General features: G+C 41.0%; 1 protein-coding gene across 5 annotated transcripts; it reads right to left on the minus strand.

Moving 5' to 3' along the window:
- Nucleotides 1-2,097: 2,097 nt before the first annotated feature.
- On the minus strand, nucleotides 2,098-13,777 carry pitx2 (paired-like homeodomain 2). 5 transcript variants are annotated; one of them, XM_074674882.1, is made up of 4 exons: nucleotides 13,598-13,777; nucleotides 9,063-9,132; nucleotides 4,556-4,755; nucleotides 2,100-3,720 (listed from the first exon to the last, which is right to left on the minus strand). In XM_074674882.1, exons 2-4 carry the CDS (start codon nucleotides 9,106-9,108, stop codon nucleotides 3,163-3,165), a joined length of 804 nt encoding a protein of 267 aa, XP_074530983.1. In that variant the 5' UTR covers nucleotides 9,109-9,132; nucleotides 13,598-13,777; the 3' UTR covers nucleotides 2,100-3,162. The 5 variants fall into 5 exon arrangements, with proteins under 5 accessions (XP_074530980.1, XP_074530983.1, XP_074530985.1 ...); XM_074674884.1 differs by lacking the exon at nucleotides 13,598-13,777 and adding an exon at nucleotides 11,551-12,004 and having other exon boundaries at nucleotides 9,063-9,129; XM_074674881.1 differs by lacking the exon at nucleotides 13,598-13,777 and adding an exon at nucleotides 11,551-12,002.
- Between the last annotated feature and the right edge of the window lie 5,484 nt (nucleotides 13,778-19,261).

Raw genomic sequence — 19,261 nt, forward strand, 5'->3', positions numbered from 1 at the left:
CTGAACGTGACGCTGGGAGACTGTTAATTATTTAGATTGGAGGTGTTACGGTTCATGTTTGGATGTTTGCTCTTCCACGCGGTGTGTTTGAATTCCCGCTGGAGTGTAGAGGAGGTGCGGGCTGTGTCTGCTCGGTGTGTTCCTGAACATTGGATTTTTTTTTTTTTAATCATGCAGCGGAACAAATCTCACATTAAGATGTAGCAGCGTGTTTTATGTGTCCGGAAATGGAGGCAGAGAAAAGGACGAAATTGGTTTGAACACAGATTGATAATTGTGTCTTTGATGGAACATGAACTGGGTGCATGCTGGTACCGTTTATTATGTATGTTTGTCAGGTGCTATTACGCCTGGTTATACCAGCGAGGCATGTAGTTTTAGACTTCAAAATAGGTTTGGTTTTACGCACGTCTGAATATAAATTTCAACCAAAACGTGTGCAGAATATGAGCAGCCATAGTTGAAAAAAAAACAAGCTTTTCAAACGAAAAACTCTGCAGAATCTGGAATTTACAGAAGAGGGAACATGCAGTCTTATTAATCCATCTCCTATCAATACTTGAACAAGTTCTTACCTTGTGCAGGCTGGAAACAAGACGAGAGGCCAGAGGTCTGTAGTCCAGAGCACCGTTTAAGCCAAATGAACATTTCCGTCTGAATCCTCCTCTCTCCTCTCCTCAGGCCACCCTCTTCTCTCATGTTGATTGTGATGTGTATTGAGGCTGCAGACTTGCGTATTCGCCCCTACAGCAGCCGAAGCTTATCCTCCCTGTCAGCTGATTATTACTCCACGTTACAGACTCCATCAAAAGGTGACACTCGTGCAACAAAAGAAGCCCAGTGCTTTTCTTTTCTTTTAACGGAGAAATCTAATTGTTAGAGGGGTGAGGAGGTCAGCTCTGAAAATCAAATGTATTCATGCATGTGAAAAGACAAGTGTAATGTTTTTCTAACGTTTGTTATGGAGTAGTTTTAGTAAAAACAACACTTGGGACTAGCTGTGATTCATTTCTCCTCATAATAATCCCCACGAGAGATGACCTAAGGCCTCTTTAAGAGTGACATCAGATGCTAAATCAGCTCTTTCTCCAGGCGGCCATATTTGAAAAAGAATATTTTTTTTCATATATTGCAAAAGTGCATTATATAAAACGGCAACGATACCACGTGATCGATATTAAATGCTGGAATTTGTGCGCAAAAATTCATCCCGTTTGTTGTAAACCTTTAATTTCTGCTCTGTGTGTTGTGTTCCCACACCGGCTCATCCTCTCTCCCTGCAACCGAGAAAGCAGCCCTCGTTCCCCGCCTCCTCGTCCTCCTGCAGCCCGCCTCGGCCCACATACCTCTGTATCACTTCTGTGCGCGCGTTTGCCCAAGCTTGTGAATCATAGTTTCCCTGGACCTTAGCTTTGAAGGGCTTCGTTGGATTTACGCGACATAAAGCAAGAAAAAAAAGGCAGTGCCGGGTGAGAAAAGAAAGACAATGCAAAGGCAAACATAGCTACACAAGGCGTGTGTAAATTTGGTTAAGATTACACAAAAAGCAGCTTTTTTAAGAAACGGACTTCACTCAAAAACAGCAACTTTAATGATCAGTTTAGATTTAATAAACTGGTAGTGTAGCTCGTTTTGCGAATTAATCATGATTTTGGGTAGGCGCCTTGTTGCAAATTCATATTTTTAGCCTAAGTTAATTCTGATTCTAGTGGTTAAATATGTTGCTTGTTTTCTAATAATCCCCTTCAGAGTGTGAGATCAAACACAGAGTAAAAACAAGCCTAATGGACTGTCGTCACTGTTGTGTGGTCCAACTTCTGTTTGTTGATTCCCGTGTTATTTCAAGCCCCAGTGACCAGCCGAGGCTCTTTGAGCAGCAGACATGTATTCAGCAGTTAATCTGACGGAGCATCTCGCTGTTCTTACTATGTGTATTGGCGCGGCCCATTGTTTTCCTCTATAGATTAGGCGCACAAGTACCCCACATAATCGAAAGGCTATAGACAGACTGTCATTGCTTTGCACTCCGCTAACACACCACTAACACAACGATTCAATAAAAGCCCCCCATCAGAAGAGTGTTTTCAACAATATATTTACTTCCATTAAATAAAACACAATAGTTTTTTTGGATGTTTGAAAAACAAAAAAACAAAAAACAGAATTCCGTACCAAATAGTATACACAGAGCAAAAACCAAATAATCTGTCGCAGGAACATTTTTGATGCTTCTTCTTTTTTAATCCAGAATTGCTATTCTAAATCGATATTCACACAGACATTAATAATAAATTTATAATATGTTAGAAACACACAACTGGTGCGTTTTAGTATGTACATTCCCTTTTGTTTGCAAGCAAAACATGATTCCTTTAAGGGTTTTTTCTTCTTCTTCTTCCACATGCGTTGATAAATTGAACCTGGAGAGGACTGGAGGGTTATAGCGCATTCGCCTCGACAAAACAGAAGATGAGAAGTCAAATATATATACAACCTTTTTTTCAGTCAACAGTTAACGTCCAGAAATCCACCAGAGAAAGCAAAGAAAAGAAACAGACCCTCCTGACGAGCTTAGAAAAATGAAAACAGGCCGTTCTATTGACAGTGAAGCAGGCCCGTGCTCATCACAAAAAGGGGAATAAACCGAAAAATCTCCCGTCTCAGTTGCACTCCGAGCTGGAGGTGAGCTTGCTTCAGTGGTTCAGTCTTCTAGTGCCCTTTTTTGAAAAAATGAAGAAAAAAAAGTAGTTATAGTAGTCTCTTGTTCCTGTGGCCGGCTGTTTGTAATTACCCACACACTGCAAAAAATGTCCACCAAAACAAGTCACCTGGCTTCAAATCCTCCTCCAAATCAAATCCCCCTTTCAAAATAAAAGCATTAACCTAGAACTTTGGAAAAGTATAATTTTTGGGTGCGTTTGGGAATTTTCAAGGAACAAGTGGCTATATTTTCAATGAAGTCAGAAAAATGCAAAACACAGCCAGACTAGTATCAAACCAGCCATATGAACAAGAAATTTCCCAAAACGCATGTGAAAAATACAATTATCTCCCAGCCAGACTTTCCCCCTCCCCTTCAGAGAACAGTAACACTTAAAGCGCCACTACCAGCCTCTAATGAAGTGTTAGGGTGGTGATTTTTTTTTGCAGTGCAGGTAGGTATTAGACTGGTCTGTCCACAGCGTATTGGCAAGCGCTCAGATTAGTGGCCGGATTCTGCACACTGGCATATCCAAAACTCGAGTGCTGCTTGGCTTTCAGTCTCAGGCTGGCCAGGCTGGAGTTACAAGTGTCCCTGTACACGTAAGGAGGGGTCGGCGGCGCGTAGGGGCACGTCGGCGTGGGTACCCCCGAGTTCAGGGACGGGTTGCTGAGGTTGTTTAAGTTATTGAGGCTGTTGAGGCTGGAGCCCGGCACGCCCGTCACCGCCGAGGGTACCATGCTGGAAGTCATGGAGGATATGGAGTTTGGCGGGGAGAACATGGTCTGCGAGGACAAAGGGTTGACATTCATGGAGTTGAAGAAGGGGAAGCTTTTGGTGGATAGAGAGGCCGACGTGAGGCCCTTGGCGGCCCAGTTGTTGTATGTGTAGCTGGGGTACATGTCCTCGTAGGGCTGCATGAGTCCATTGAACTGCGGGCCGAAGCCGTTTTTGCAGAGCTCGGCTTGCTGGTTTCTTTCCCGTTTCCTCCACTTGGCTCGCCGGTTCTTGAACCAAACCTGAAACAAAGGAATAAAAATGGTTAGTAATTTATTTTGATAATTACATTAGCCTATCTTTTAAATAATTTCCGCACTGCGGTCCTATGCCATCAAATCAGAGACGCTGTATTAATTTTGAAACTATAACGTGCATAACGAAAAATATAATCCAAATAATTGAATCGTGCTCAAATCTAAAGGCTGTAATCTTGCAGAGTACTCTCGTGCTTTGCTTCCGTGTTTATCTACGTAGAATACACACTGTGCTGTCACTGCACCATCTTTAAGTGGAAAGGATGTGTATTCCTCTGCTGACCTTAATCACACAACACCAGGGCGACAATCGCAAAATACAAGCTTTGCACCTCTTTCACACGAGCAGCAGAACATGAATGGTATCTGCCACCAACAAATGTCAATAGCTTCAACTGTTAACAACCTAATAATGTGTAATTACACCAAATAAGCAAATAAAGAGTTAATTTGTGTCCTATTTTACTACTACATTACTGTAAAGATTAAAATGTGACGAGAACCACAAAATAGCGTTCGCCACGGCTGTTTATTTAGCGCTGTGTGCAGAGGATTAGAATTATTTTTAGCCTCATAGATAAACATATACTATCTAATGAATTTGAGCACGTTTATTTAAACAAGACTCTGATTATTTGTTTTGCCGCTAAAAACTGTGTCAAGCATTATTTCCAGGGGTGTAACAGCTGTGCGTAAAGTTTGCGTCCGTGCGTAATAATGTTAAGGTAAACGGTATTCGTAGTTTAACCGGGTAGTCTCTACAGATCATCCGAAATTAAACACGGGAATTGTTTTTGAATGCACCCTGGGGAGTACTCACCCTGACCCGGGCCTCTGTGAGGTTGGTCCACACGGCTATCTCCTCCCTCGTGCTCATGTCCGGATAGCGATTCCGCTGGAAAGTGGCCTCCAGTTCCTGCAGCTGCTGGCTGGTGAAGTGAGTCCTCTGCCGCCGCTGCCGCTTCTTTTTGGACGGGTCGTCTGAGGAGTCATCGTTTTTATTCTGGATCTTTTCTTTTTCTGTCAGTAGGAGAGAAATGAAGTCAGGGTCAGGGAGATTCAAAGCTGCATTCAGGAGACGGCTGAGCTTTTAGCCAGACCTCGCTATTGATGAAATATTTTGATTTATAAAACAGTCCAAACACTTTTTCCTGGTTTCACTTTTCTTTTTCTTTTTATCTTTTTTCCCCTTTTTATGAGATTTCGCTGACCTTGTGATTTCACCTGACACGGAGCATATGAGTAAACACCTGACTAATTCAAGATGACACAGACAAGCTGTCTTTCATTTACACAACACAAAAACTTTTCACTTCCTCATCGCACACGGGCCACTGTCACAACTGATTAACTGCGTGTAAAATGACAGCTGAAATCGCTTATTTGCATGCATGCCTGACTCTCTTAATCCCGATTAACTGGAACCATCCATTCTTTGCTATCGGGACCACATTCGTTTGCTTGCCTTGCTGAGAGGGTCTGCACCCGGAGCGTTTCTTACCCACTGACTCAGGGCTGGACGTGTCCGACACCGTGTGCACCTCTAACCGGTGTTTAGAGTCCACTGTCCGCTGTAGCGGCTGTAAACTAGAGGCCATCGCCAGAGCTGTGTGGTGCGTGGAGGCGAGTTTATTCCCCGTTAGGTGGTGATGGTCTATGTTTAATGGGTCCCTCATAGAGTTCATGAGTAAAAGCTCGCAAAAACTGTCTGTCAAAAGCGGTTAAGTCTCCTTCAGTACAGCAAAGATGGGCGGAAAGTCCGTCTGCGGAATGTGTTCAGATGTCCAAAAAGACGCACAGCTGAGCGGTTCCTCCTGAGGTTCCCTCTTTCTGGTTTAACTGGAAACGCTTTAAAATAGACCACTGAATGCTGCCATAGCATCGGCTGTAAACAAGCGGCTACCTCGGCTGACTATCAGAGTGACAAGGACAGGTAGGTGATATTAGATCCAGAGGCATACACACACTCCACTGCTCTGTTCATTTCAGCTGTTGCCTGCCACAGCCTGTCCGCCTCTCTCTAGATCCCCACGTCACCATATTGCGCCCGCCCATCCTCTCTGACAGGCACATCCATGTGGATATGACGGTGGGAGCAACCAACCGGAGCCTACAGAAACGAGATATGTGTGCCAATGTGTTTATGCCGGCACCGGCGCTTATTTTTTCTCTTCCAAATAAAAGCATGTAAAGAGAGATGGGACGCACGGTGTACCCGCGGCGCTCCGAGCTGCAGTTGCGCAGCAGCCCAAGACCAAATAAAAATGAAAATAACACAGTTTGGCCTCATTTTATGAGCTGGGTCCAGTGGCCCAGTAAAACGAAGCCGTTCTATTGATACCCAGGCTGAGCTGCGTGCTCGCAGGCTCTGTCACCGCAGTTTACTCAGGGACTTGGTGTGGATCAAGCGAGCCACTGAGCGGATTGTGTTGAAGGCTGTATGAGAGAAATATGCACAGTGCAAACACAGAAACCCACCACGGCGCAGTGATTCTTTGAAAGCAAGAACATTCAAGGAAGAAAAATAAAATGCAGCCTGGAGAAGCAGGATAGTGCCAGTCTGCTCCAAAAATGTCTGTGCGCACTTGTCAACTGACGCTAACTGCCACACATGTGCAGTATGTTAAAAGGACCCATGTGCAGCCCGAGCTCGCCCATCACAGGGATGCGTGCTTTCAAAGTGACAGATACTATTATAAAACATTGAGCATCAGGAAGTAAAGAGGCCGTAAAACCTCTTTTAATGTAAACAAGCACCACTGACTAGGATTTGGGCATTTTAGTATTCTGCGCAACTTCAGACTTCTCAGTTAATTTCCGTTCTAAAGTCTAAAAACCTGGCACAAAGTGGTTTACTATGCCCTACATCGTTGCGTGCAGCGGACATGCGCGGGAGAAAAGCATCGTCAGTCATACCAGTTGTCGAATGAGGCGATCCTCCTGATCTTCTCGGAGTTAGGGTTCAAATATCCATTAAATCAACCCCACCGGAGCACTCTCAGTTTGTTGACGACGGATTACTTTATCTGGGTGCTTAACTGGATCTCTCTCCACACTTTGCGTTTGGTCCCCTTATCCAGCTCTCCTGTAGTGTTTTTTTTTTTAATCTGATAAGACTCTCATTTGCTTAAGAATTTCTGAAGGAGGACTTCTAATGAGTTTGAGCTGATATGCCGGCACATTTTTAACCTATAATTCCCCGAAGATTGTGATGCGTTACGGTAAAGCAAACAAGTCTGATCAAACAAGTGCGAGTTTAATTTTTAGGTTGGGAGATTGGCTATGGAGAAATGTTAGCTGGGTAACAGGTGAATGATGAAATGCGGAAAAAAGTGGGGACTTGCACATGCAAAGGGTGGCTTGTTTCATGCGTAAATCTTAACACAAAAATCACTCAACACTCAACGTCTTCACCCTCATCATCTTCATCATTTAGTAACACACTTCCCATGTCCACGTGGGCAGACGTACGCCCCACTCAGCCGGCACATTTGGACTTGGCGATGTTAAGAAGTTACTGGGCTAATCCCGTGAAAGCCCCTGATATATAAATACCAGCAGACCAACCATAGACTGTGTACACACAGAGACTCACACACCTCCACGCACACACACTAAGGGAGGGAAGAGACGCTTCTTTATCAAAACTAGGCAGCCAATCATCTCTCACACGCAGCGGTAAAACCTTGTTTGGACGCTCTGTGCGTAATTCACTGAAGATGATGCATGTTTGAAATGGACATTAGTCACGTGTTATATTATAGGAATGTGGCTCTTATCAATATGTGTGTGTGTAACTATTCTTATAACTAGTTTGTAAAATAAATAAATAAATAAATAAAACTTGTTATTTAAAATAAACATAATAATTAAAGGGAAATTGTAAAAAGGACTATTTGTTAAGAACAATAATGTGGTAGACAATCGTTTCCGTGTGTGCCCAGCAGCAACGATTCGTCTGTTGCTCCTTTCTTTTTGCAGTCGTATTTTAATACTAAACTTGAAGTGGATTATCGTTTTCCTCTTCATTTCTACCTTCTGAATGCTTTATCTCTCTTCTGCGGATTACTACTCGCAATAGGCCTCCGCCATAGAGGGCCATTAATTAGCAATTCAGTCAATATAGAGGGGGGGACGACAAGGCTTTTTACATAGGATTAAGGACGCATCAGATTCATCCATTAGTATATTCCTGCTCACGAATGGGCTTTCATTATACGTCGAGTTTTCCCCGGAGTCAATCCAACGAGCACTGCATATATTACAGCATAATAGCGTACGCTGCTGCTCTGGTTATATCTTATTATCTTATTATTCTTAATCAATGGTTGTTCACATTGCCCTCTGCCACACAGACATATCAATGGCGGCTAAACGAAACAGAATGAGAGTTATTGGTTATTCATTTGAGACCCAAATGGACCTGATGTCATTTCCACCCAACAGTGGGGACTGATTAATAAATCCCAGGAAAGGGATTTCCAGCTTTTGTGTTATCTCTCGTTGTGGGTTAATTCCTTGAAGTTTCTGAGGAATAACATTGAAATGGTTTAAAAAAAAATAATAATAATAATAATAATAAATGCTTTTTTTTGTTAACACAATTTTCTCCTTCAGTTTGTTTTAAATCAAAGATTTTTTTTGTTGTTGTTGTTGTTGAATTTAAAGAAAATCACTGCAAAGCTCATCAAGTCTCCTTCGTGATGGTCTGACGGGTCTATCTGCAGATTCCCATTTGACCACCAGGTGTCTCTCCAACACAGCAAACAACCAGATTCACCTTCAATCACTCCACGGCGCTTGCAAGCGTAGAGGCCAAATTATCAAGAGTAAAAGACTGAAAGAACCGGATTAAATCCGCAATAAATCCGGTATTAGATTTGAGGGTTTTAAAACGCTGATTACAGTGTACAAGAGAACAGAAGTACAATATTTTGTGAGAATTACATCCATACTGCAGAGCCATTCCGGTGAAATCAAGATTTTCTGCTTTTGATTAAGGTTGTTAAGATTTTTTTTCTATATATTCAAAACAGAAAGTTTGAGTAAAATAGCCAACCATGTAGCATCAAAAATGATTTATAAATATAAAGAATGTTTGGATCTATTTTGTGGATGGTGAAATAGATTTTATAAAAAATTACAAGTTGTAAACTCGAAGCCTCTTTCAATTTCCAAACGAAATGCAAAAAGATTTTTAATTCCAGAAAAAGAACTCTGCTATAGAAGGAACAATCTTCTTTATTAAATCTATGAAAACAGTTTCATTTCATATTAGAGGGGTAAACGTGAATTCTATTACTGTGACACAGGGATCACATACTCACCAATTTGCGCGCAGGTGGTGGCCAGTTTGCGGCAGTGGGAGTCCATTATGGCAATTTAAGGAAACTGCTTCTGTCAAAAAAACAGACAAAAGAGCAATAATGAAGCTCTCGGACAATAAACAACCCCCTGTGATGATGATTGCCAGTTACAATTTTGAAATAAATCATTCCTCAAATAAACACAAAAACAAGAATGAGCCTTTTGTTTAAAGGATGAATGTTTAAATACAAAATGTAGGAATAATAAAGACCTGTGCGAAATAAAAAAGCACATTTTAGGCCAGAGTTAAGAAGTTACACAATACATTTATTAGAAGAGAAAAGGCATGGAGTGTATTCTGAATGTTTGGGTGAGGATTTGAGAGATTGCATAAAAATTGAACCTTTGCAAAAATGTGCATTTTAAAAGCGAAAATATGCGTAATTTGTGGATTACATCCGCACAGGGTTTTATTTTAGAGAAAGACATTTATATAAGCAATCAGCCTCATTTAAATAATTAATATGGAAAAAAAGTGTATTCTGCTATTAAAACATCATTATGGCACTGTGGCACTGTGCTGCTGACAAATCAGTTTCAAAGTCCGTATTACAGTACGTCGTAGATTGTTCTTTGATTTTCCAGGGCTGATATTCTTCTGTTCACCTTCTGAATTTGTAAAAGCCGTCGTGTTTTGCACGGCTCTGCTGTTGTGCAGCAGCCTGCAGCAGTTGGGAGTGCAGTGATTCCGGAGTAAAATCACGGGATTAGAGTCTGATTGAGATGTCTGTCGGTGGGATATTACAAAATTCATTATCGCAGCCCTTCTACTACCTCGATATGAAGTTACACAGATGGGGTTTTATTAGTCCAGGCTCACACTGTTTGCTTATGATAATTCAAGTCGGGGGGAATTTGCATGCAGTCATGCTGTTAACCATTTTCCTCAGTTCCTCCCTTCACCTGCTCAACATCATCTGCGAGGCTTTTCTTCTTCTTTCATTTCAAACACGAAGATATTGGAGGTTAAGTTTTTACTGCGTGTACCTGCACAATCTCTCTTCTTCTGCTCCTTCTCCTGTGTTCTCACAGCAAAATGAAATAGCGGGGGTCACGCTGTAAGGTGGGAGGTTATTGCACGCGGCCCCGTGTTATCTAATCAGTGAGATTTAATGAGGGGACCCTCCAATAGTTCAGCCTGCTCCATGGCTGCTCTGAGGCCTCTGAAATCACCTCTGGCTGTGATATAAGTTTTTGACTTTATTTAATAAACTGCAACATCGAATGATTTAAAAAAAAAATCAATTTAACTTCGTTTCCTTTTTGTTGAGCTTTCTAAAACCATGAAAGTGAAAAGTTTACAAGGGGAAGAATGAGGGTTAAACAATTTCACAAACGAAATATTTGATAGTAATTTACATTTTTATACAGGACAAATATATTACTAATGAACCTTTTATAAGTAATATTTAAACTCCAATTTTATTATTATTATTATTATTATTATTATTATTATTATTATTATTATTATTATTATTATTATAGGCCGTTTTTGTGGTTGTACAGTGATGATAATAAAACCTAAAAATATGTTTTCATTTTCTCTCTGACATATGCCAAAGACTACGCCCAATAGGAGCGATCTGAAAGCAAAGCAGCATTATTATTATGATTAGTGATTTTAATCCCCTTCATCTATTCATTCTCAGTGCACGACGCCTCGCGCTCTCTCACCACCAGCAGTTGATATGAGTCAGTGACTCACGTGGCACGAGGCCCAGCGCAGACAGAAAGCTGGCATGGCCTCACACTGGCTTTACTTGTGAAATTAACACAGTAGAGCATGAGACTGCAGCCTTTACCGGGAGATGAATCGACTAACCTCCACCATATGGTCCTGTATTAATTAAAGGCGCGAGACCGTGAACGTCGCCTTTTTTAAAGCCATATTTTCTTCCTATTATATTACACGAGGATGCGGGTGGAAGAAACACGATTTAAATTACGTCACTTTTTAATTAGCAGGGTAGATTTTTTTAATTCCTTTGGAGAGTAAAGAAAAATTTAAGTTTTCAGGATCGTTTTCTTTCAAACATGCAAACGGATTTACAGTCTTTCTTAATTTACGTTGACTTTTAAGCTAACAATGCATGAGTTCTACTTTGACAAGCTAGAATAATATGATTCTAAAATCCACAACAATTATAGGCCTATATTTGGCGATTTATTAAATTTTCTACACATTAGTCTTTACACTAAATTCTGATTGCCTCCCTTTTCCATCACCATAAATGATACATCATCATCACCATCATCATCCACCGACCTGTGAAGCGAACCCCTGCCCTCTCATCTCTTCATGCTTCTTTACGCTACAACCACTGCTTTGAACGCACCACGCAACCAAAAAAAAAAAATCACAACGTGGAACAAATTCCTTCACTTGCATTAACTCACACTTCACAGTTATCTCTATGTCCCGTCCCTCTGCTTCTCAGCTACACTTACCAGTTGCTGCGATGAGGTTTGATTTGTCCAAGCCGTGGGCGTCTAAATCTACAGTGAAGAGATAAATCCCACCGTCCAAACACTCTAGCGCACCAGGAGATGCGTTCTAGCGCAAATTTAGATAACTTCAAAGTCCCGTAACGCTGATGGTTGAAGTTACTATCCTGAAATGTCTTGCTTGGTTCTTGGATGTGGTTCCCCCGCTACGTTATCCAAAAAAAAGGAGACGCAGCGCAGCTCGCTTTTAGGTTTGTTTCATTTATGCGCATAAATAACCATCTATTTACAGAGCAAGGAGAAAAGGAGAGAAGGAGAAGCAGGCGCTTTCATGCAAGTCTCCTTTCGGTTCGTCCTCTTCTGTCTTCCTTAACTTTTTCTCCCTTGAATGACGCTCCAAGAGTGGGGCATTTTTTCCCCCGTCTTTTGAGCTCAGAGAGAGGGACCCCGCGCGCGGTTGTGTGTGTGTGTGTGTGTGTGTGTGTGTGTGTGTGTGTGTGTGTGTGTGTGTGTGTGTGTGTGTGTGTGTGTGTGTGTGTGTGTGTAGGCTATGTCTATGTGTCTGTGCGTGCGCGCTTTTAAAGGGGTGTGTTTGTGTATATATGCGACTGTGCCTGTGAAGTCTAGCAGAGAGTGAACTTAGAGCCTCTCAACTTACAGCAACAATTAAAAGAAGAAAAAAAAATCTCAGGGCGGTATCGTTTAAAAGGCGCACGCATGAAGGAAAAAAACAACACAAACAAAACAGTGACAGCACTTTACTGTTGTCCCGCCCCGACGCCTTTACTGTAACAGTGCACCATCTGAAGTGCAGGCATGCAAAACATATAACGGTTCACTTTGCCTGAACCTAACCTGCAATTTACAACAAGGAGCTCAACTGCTCATTATCCAAATTGCGCGCTAAATAAACAACACACATTTATGACTAAATCTAACAGTTAATACGCATATGGATTGCTTTTAGTCACAGAATATGATTAAGGTGTCAGCCCATTATGCAACCACAAAATAATAATCTAATTAACGCACAATTAAACGAAATATATGATCAATGAGCTCGCGGATTAAAAAATAATTTAACATGTTTGACAAACTCAACATTTGGAAGATACAGAGGTAGGAGGAACACAAGAGAAGGTATTCAAATGGATGCATTAGCCTCATCCAGAGCCAGACAGAGCCCTATCGTGTTGCGGATTTATGTGCAGATGAAGTGAACAGCTGGCTCGGATGCAAATGTTCTTTATAGATCCGTTTCGTTAGATACAGACTGATTTTCCATCCGCATCTTAAGTGAGGCGAGCAGACCGGACGTAGGCCCCGCGTTCCCTGTGCCTAATCCTTCTTTTACATTTTTAGTCATACTCCCATTAAAGCGGTAATTAATGCGCACATCCACACGGGAATTTCCTTGCAAGAGGGGACACTGAAGCAAAACGTGCACAACACACCCCCTGCAAAAAAAAAAAAACTTGCATTAGGGTCATGGTATCTCTAACACACATATAGAATAATAAACGCTTTCCACAGCCTTATATGGGCTTTATAGAGGAGTAAATAAATGGGTTAATGCCGTTTAAAACAGCAACATAAAAGATGTTTGCTTAATCAGAAGTAAAGCCTTTGAATCAGAAAGTTTTTTTAAACACAAATTCCTTTTATTCTTCTTCAAAGGCCCAAAGAAGGCCAGATTTTATTAATTTTCCACTCGCGTAAACACGTGTGCAGACCGAGTGCGACTGGTCAAATGCAAACCAATAAAGGAAAAATAAATATGCGCATATTTGCCAACACGGCTGGCTTTGGTCTTCTAAATTTGACCCGTGCACTTGTAATATTAGATGTTGTGATATGGCACATGCACGAGAGGCAGGACAAACGCGCACACAAGCACATACGCACACATGAAATGCAAGTAAACGAGTACAGAAAAGCATCATCCCTGCAGCATGCACATCTTTAAATCACACCCTGCCTGCACGCGGAGGAAAAGAGGGCGAAGCCGCGTCTGGAGAGGCGTGATGGTTCTGCTATATTCTCCTCTTACCTTCTTATACAAAGTGAGAGAAAAAAAAATCAGTCAAGAGCCTCCTCGTTCTCACGCAGGAAGGTGCAGAGGAATGCCTGAAGTTCAGAGAAGGCTGGCGGGTATGAAATCTTTCGCCTCGGGGGCAAACCGGCGGCTTCTTTTCATTTCAAGCGCTTATCGATTCGCCGTTGTCATCTTTGGCGACGCAGAAGGACACTTGAAAGAATTTCTGATGGGGCTGTGATGTGAGAAACAGGGTGACCTGCTCTGCTGATGCTCTCTCCTGATTCTTAACGAGCACATCAGCCCCCCAGCGTCAGTACAGTTGGACATTTTCAACTTTTTCCTTCTCCTGCATACTGGAGAGGACTTTAAATCACTCTTCCCTGCTTTCCTGTGTATCAGCACGCATTCAAGACTGCACTTTAAAAGAAGAGAGATGATGGACTGCCTGCAAGTCAGCCTCAACAGATGCATAGAGTTTAAACCTGAGGCCAGTGTGTGGTTCTGCTTCTTTTAAAAATGCGCCAGCTTTCTCACGAACTTCTATTTGGATCTGTTATCTGCCCCTTTAGCTATATTTTTCACATTAATTCAAACCAGGGCAGCACTCCAACTATCCAATATGTAAAGAAAAGGTGTCAAAACTGCAGTTTTGTAGAGCCAAAACAACACTGACTCTATGTAGAAGCAGTTTTTGGAAAAAGGACTGTACTGAGCCATAGTATTTAGGCTCTGTATACCCCAGAAGAGCACATATTTTGAAAGATATACCCGAAAGAAAAATGATTTATAGTGGTGAAAAAAACAGTCTCCAAGTCTTTGCAGTGAAGCATCAATTATATCCAGATTTCATCACAAAAACACAGATCTGACAAGTCTTATGTCTTATTCCTCCACCTCATGCCATGCCTACTTTATTTATCCCTTTAAGGCTGCCATTAAATGTGAATCTAAATATTTTCCCACAGCATCCAGTGAAATATACAAGTCAGTGCATTATACACTGTAATCATCCTGTTGCCTCCTGAAGCTTGAGTAATGCTTGTGCACGTGAAGTGGTTCCATTATTCGGGGTTACAGTCTGCCTGCAGAAAACCAGCTTGATTTCTCCTCCTCTTTTCAGCTTTAGCCTCAAACCACAGGCAATTGTCGCCTAGCGTTATGTCTGGCCAACACTTTGTGGCCATGTAATAAAATTTGGAGTCAAATTGATGTTTCCAGAGCCACAAATCTTAAAACAAATCAGTTTATGTACTGCTAATATGTTAGATACAGTAATGAGAAGGAATTTAGTTTTATAGTGGGGTGTGACTTTCTCTTTTTAAGACGAGGAGGAGAAAAAACAAAACATCAGATGAGTCCTCTCCCAGGCAGAAATATCCTGTGTGTGTTTCCTTTTGTCAAGTATCTCTCCAAGAACGTTATTCGTGAAAAAGCTGCCTGTAAATTAAGCAAATTAAAAGGGTGGCTCTTTGATAGCTCTTGAGCTTGTTGAGCGGCTTTATGCCTGATCCTTGCTATTCCAGCTCTGTCACAGTACCAGAGGGAGACGAGCTGCACTGACGCTAAGCACTCCAACCCAGCAACATGGCTTGTGGTTTTTTGAACGTTTTACGCAAGGCCAGAAAACGACTTACACGACAGGCTACCCTCACTTCTCCCGACATGCCCGGCTAACGTGGTGTATATTTAAAAAGTACTCAGCTCTTCGTCTTTGTCTTCTTCTGTAATTATCCTATCCTCAGCTTCCAAAGAAAACGCTTAGCTGATGTCATTGTGGTTTTGGCCCCCTGACTGCTCTAATATTAATCCCATGCATGAAGCAGCTTCAAATGAATGAGGATTACTTTGAATTAAACTCTGGTCCATGTTTTTATGTGAACACATTAACTCCTGTCATTGCTGGTCAGTCAGACGAGCCCATCTCCATTCCTCTTGACTTTGGACATGACATGGCTTTGGTCGAGCAAGATTAAAAATGTCCCAGCGACTAAGACAGCATTCATTAAACTGACAGCCACACACAGACAGACAGCACAGCCTTGCTTTTATGGCACGCGGCTGATCTTGGGGAAAGTAATAGTCCGTGCATGCATAAACACATGCAGCCCCTGGCCTTAATCACAGGTGTGAGCAGGCCAATAAATTGCTCAAGCAGGTCTCTGATCAATTACATGAAAAATCAATGGGAAGCTGCCACTAACCTGCTTAAGGGGAAATCGGCCAAGAATGAAATTGGTGTGATAAAATGACTATGATGCCTCCCAGCCCGTCGATAACATGTAAAACAGTTCAGCTACATGCTAACTCTCCCGTCAGCAGACCTGAGAGCACCCAAAGGTCACAACTGAAATCAGATTAGTGCTAATTGGTCTGCTGTGGCAGAGAGAAAGGGGAGGGGGGCATGAGGAGAGGGAAGGAGCTGGAGAAATATAGAGGGTGATTCAGACAGAAGGGAACAGACTGTGTAATGATGTAGAAAATAAACTAACATTGATCTAAATGGTTTTAGAATAGAGCTGATTCATTCCATTTCAGTGGAATAAGAAGAACAGCTAGAGTCCATCTTGCCGTTTCTGAGGAGCAGATTCTTAGACGTCCACATTCAACTAAAACAGGTGTGAAGGTGTTTATATCGAGGGGGACATGGGGACCATTGCGTCAAGGACCATGGCCTTTCAGTATGGGGCGCACACCTCTACCTTCTGACACTTAAGTAAATACGTTTTGATGGAAAAATATTTTTAGTCCACTTCCTACTTTTTCAGGTGCCACCTCATGTTCCTCTCTAAATTTAGTCTCTTTTACCTTTCGGGGCAGCGAAACTATCAGGTGTTGTGCCTAGCTTGGCATTATCAACTTGACAAAGGATGTTTTAAGAGTATTGGCAACATTAGGCAACTGAAAAAATACTGTATGATTTAAGATGTGCTCTTCTGATTATTGAAAATGTGGTTTCAGAACATTCTGGCTCTTCTGAAACTTTCATATTTGTTTCTTATGAACGCAGGGGATTGGAAAAAAATATATATGTGAAGTTTCCTCGACTGAATTATGGCTTGTGGCTTCAGTTTCTAGAAAGAAAATTGGGTCAGTTTACTACTAGACTTATATTGTTAAGTCTAAAAAGGAACATTGTAGATTGGTCAAAACCAAGTTTCTTTCACCATGCAAGATCATGTTCGAACACAAGTTTGAGTTACAATCACTGCCCCACCAGAAATATTTAACATTACATCTTGCTTGCACATGATTTGTAAAGATGTATTTTTGATAGGTCTGGTGGACATTCATAAACAAATAAACTTATTAATTAAATAATTAAATGGCAGTTGAGTGTTATAATGTTCTTTAACACTTAGAAAAAAAGTGACAACAAAAAGAGAAATAGTCTTGAGAACACAAAGAAAGGAAATAAGATCTTGAACATAAAAAAAGTAAAAAGGTAGCTAAAGAGTGATGAAGATAAAGAATAAGAGGCAGGAAAGACAAAAAAAAAGGAAAAAGAAATGAAGGCAGAGACGGAGGGTGTCTAATCTGAAATCAGGATGCTGCTCCCTCATCCTGTGCTCTGATTAGTTCCAGTGTTTCATGCTCGTCTCTTCTTTTCATGGAGCCACATCGCCTGGCTGAACTGTACAGACGAGCACAGTGCTCCACCACAACACAACGACCAACCCCATGCAGTCGCCAGACTACAAGTGATACACTAGAACCTCAGCGATGAAGCAGGGTCAACATCTACTCATGCTGTCAGCATGTGTTGTATATCTCTGTGTCACATCTCTTATATGTGGCTGATTATAAGGAACAGGGTTACAACTGTCGGAGGAGTGTGTTGGACTACTTCATATGAAGACCTTGATGTTTCTTTGGCCTTTTGTCTTCAGTTCAACACAATGCATTAACTGATCCTTTGGTGAAGGAACATGACAGAAAAGGTGAAGGAAGGAGTCATAATCTACTTCTAATAACTGAAAGACTTTCACTATATCATAAAATTCAAGGTTGACTTCTGGTGAATCTCCCTTTCAGAGTCTTGATCTTATATGCCCGAATTCTAAACCTCATAATAATTATAACACACACTGCCATGGATGGTTTTCTTTGTCTCTCTTGAAAAAAACTTTATTGATATGAAAGAAATCACTCTTACCACTGTCTGGGTTTCTGTTGCTTCATCTGTAAATATTACACTGGCTTTCATAGTTTACTCTGTTTACTCCTGACATTGCCCCCAGTAAAAATCATATCTAACTGCCACCATGGATGCACGGTAGCTATTACCAGCAATAACTGTCTTTAACCCCCCCCCAAATAAATAAATAAATAAAATAAAATAAAATAAAATAAAATAAAATGAATAAATAAAATTAATAATAATAATAATAATAATAATAATAATAATAATAATAATAATAATAATAATAATAATTATAATAATAAATAAAAAATCCAGGCTTGTCGTACTAAAAAATAGCAGCAGAGTGTCGTCAGAAAATGTCTAATTTGTTGGGGCTACACTCAAGAAAGCAGCATTATGTTAAAAATCTCAACAGCACATCTGATGGGCTGCAAGCTGAGCTGCCACAGACATCAGCTGAGCTCATTTGGATGTTTTTTTTTTTTTGAGAAATGAATCATTTGAAGAACACTAAATAAAGAAAGAAGCAGCCTTTGGTTTTCAAAGTATTAAGCTGTTGCAGATGTATCAAAAAAACTGCAATTCATCAAGTGTCCACTTGAGGCTCGTGGCTGTAGCACTTGAAATCATAAACACACCAATTAAAAAAATTAAACAAAACAATTTTTAAAACTAAAATTTAATGATTCTTTTCTCAAACTCATTATTTATTATTTTTTTTAAAGATTTTTAACTTGTGAATTTTGCCCAATTAAGAGAATGGGTGGATTGACTTACAGGCAGCACTTTGTAGCTGTTAGCAAAGAGGCTAGAGACCACTGATGAAGACTTCAAATACAGACGTCTCAGACTAATGGGTTAACACCACAGAGACTGTGTCCATGTCCTGTACAGTCAATGGAATAAAGTTGTGTCATGTTAAAAATCAATTTCTCTCTATCTTCTCCTAAAATTATCAGTATTTAGTTCAAGGTTAATCACATACAGCCTTTCTTAGTTACATGTCTGTCAAAACACAAAATAAAAGGCATCTGTCATACACCTTTGAGCTAGGCAATACAAAAATAACAGCAAGTAATCATGTCCATTCAGACTGAGTGTAAAGTTTTGATTTTTGAAGTATGAAATCCCATTTTGGTGCTCATATCAGTATTAGCTGATTAGAAAAATTAAAGCATGGAAATCTTGGACCGTATCTGTGGCATCTGTGCAAGTGGCAAGAAAGAAAGAAAGAAAGACAGCGAGGCCGTGAGTGAGGAGGGTGAGGTGGGGGTGTCTAATCCAGTCCCAGTGTGAAACTGTTGACATTTGTGCTTTTTTTCCCTTCATTATGTGACTGGGGCTGTTTTGCGCTGGATTAGCTACAAATCTCCCATGCAGCACATTCAGCATGCCACTAGTAGTTTAACTTCATTAATAATGGATGAAGAGATTGTAATCCAGGAGTAAGAGAGCATGGAGGAGCACCATACACACACAGAGAGGGCACCCCTCTGCTAGAATCAGGTCCTTCTTCAAAGACAGTCCTGTGCCTC

This window comes from Halichoeres trimaculatus, unplaced genomic scaffold (assembly GCF_033239565.1).
Source record: "Halichoeres trimaculatus isolate MK-OKI-2021-1 unplaced genomic scaffold, fHalTri1.1 fHalTri1_scaffold_7, whole genome shotgun sequence".
NCBI classification, from domain to species: Eukaryota; Metazoa; Chordata; class Actinopteri; order Labriformes; family Labridae; genus Halichoeres; species Halichoeres trimaculatus.

What these genes read in the sequence shown, in the direction of transcription:
- pitx2 (XM_074674879.1), bottom strand. Translation starts at nt 5,420, where the DNA reads ATGAACTCTATGAGGGACCCATTAAACATAGACCATCACCACCTAACG. An exon ending in GTGCAGACCCTCTCAGCAAG is followed by an intron (nt 4,756 to 5,200) that starts GCAAGCAAACGA and finishes TCCTACTGACAG; the next exon opens with AAAAAGAAAAGATCCAGAAT. An exon ending in TCACAGAGGCCCGGGTCAGG is followed by an intron (nt 3,721 to 4,555) that starts GTGAGTACTCCC and finishes CCTTTGTTTCAG; the next exon opens with GTTTGGTTCAAGAACCGGCG.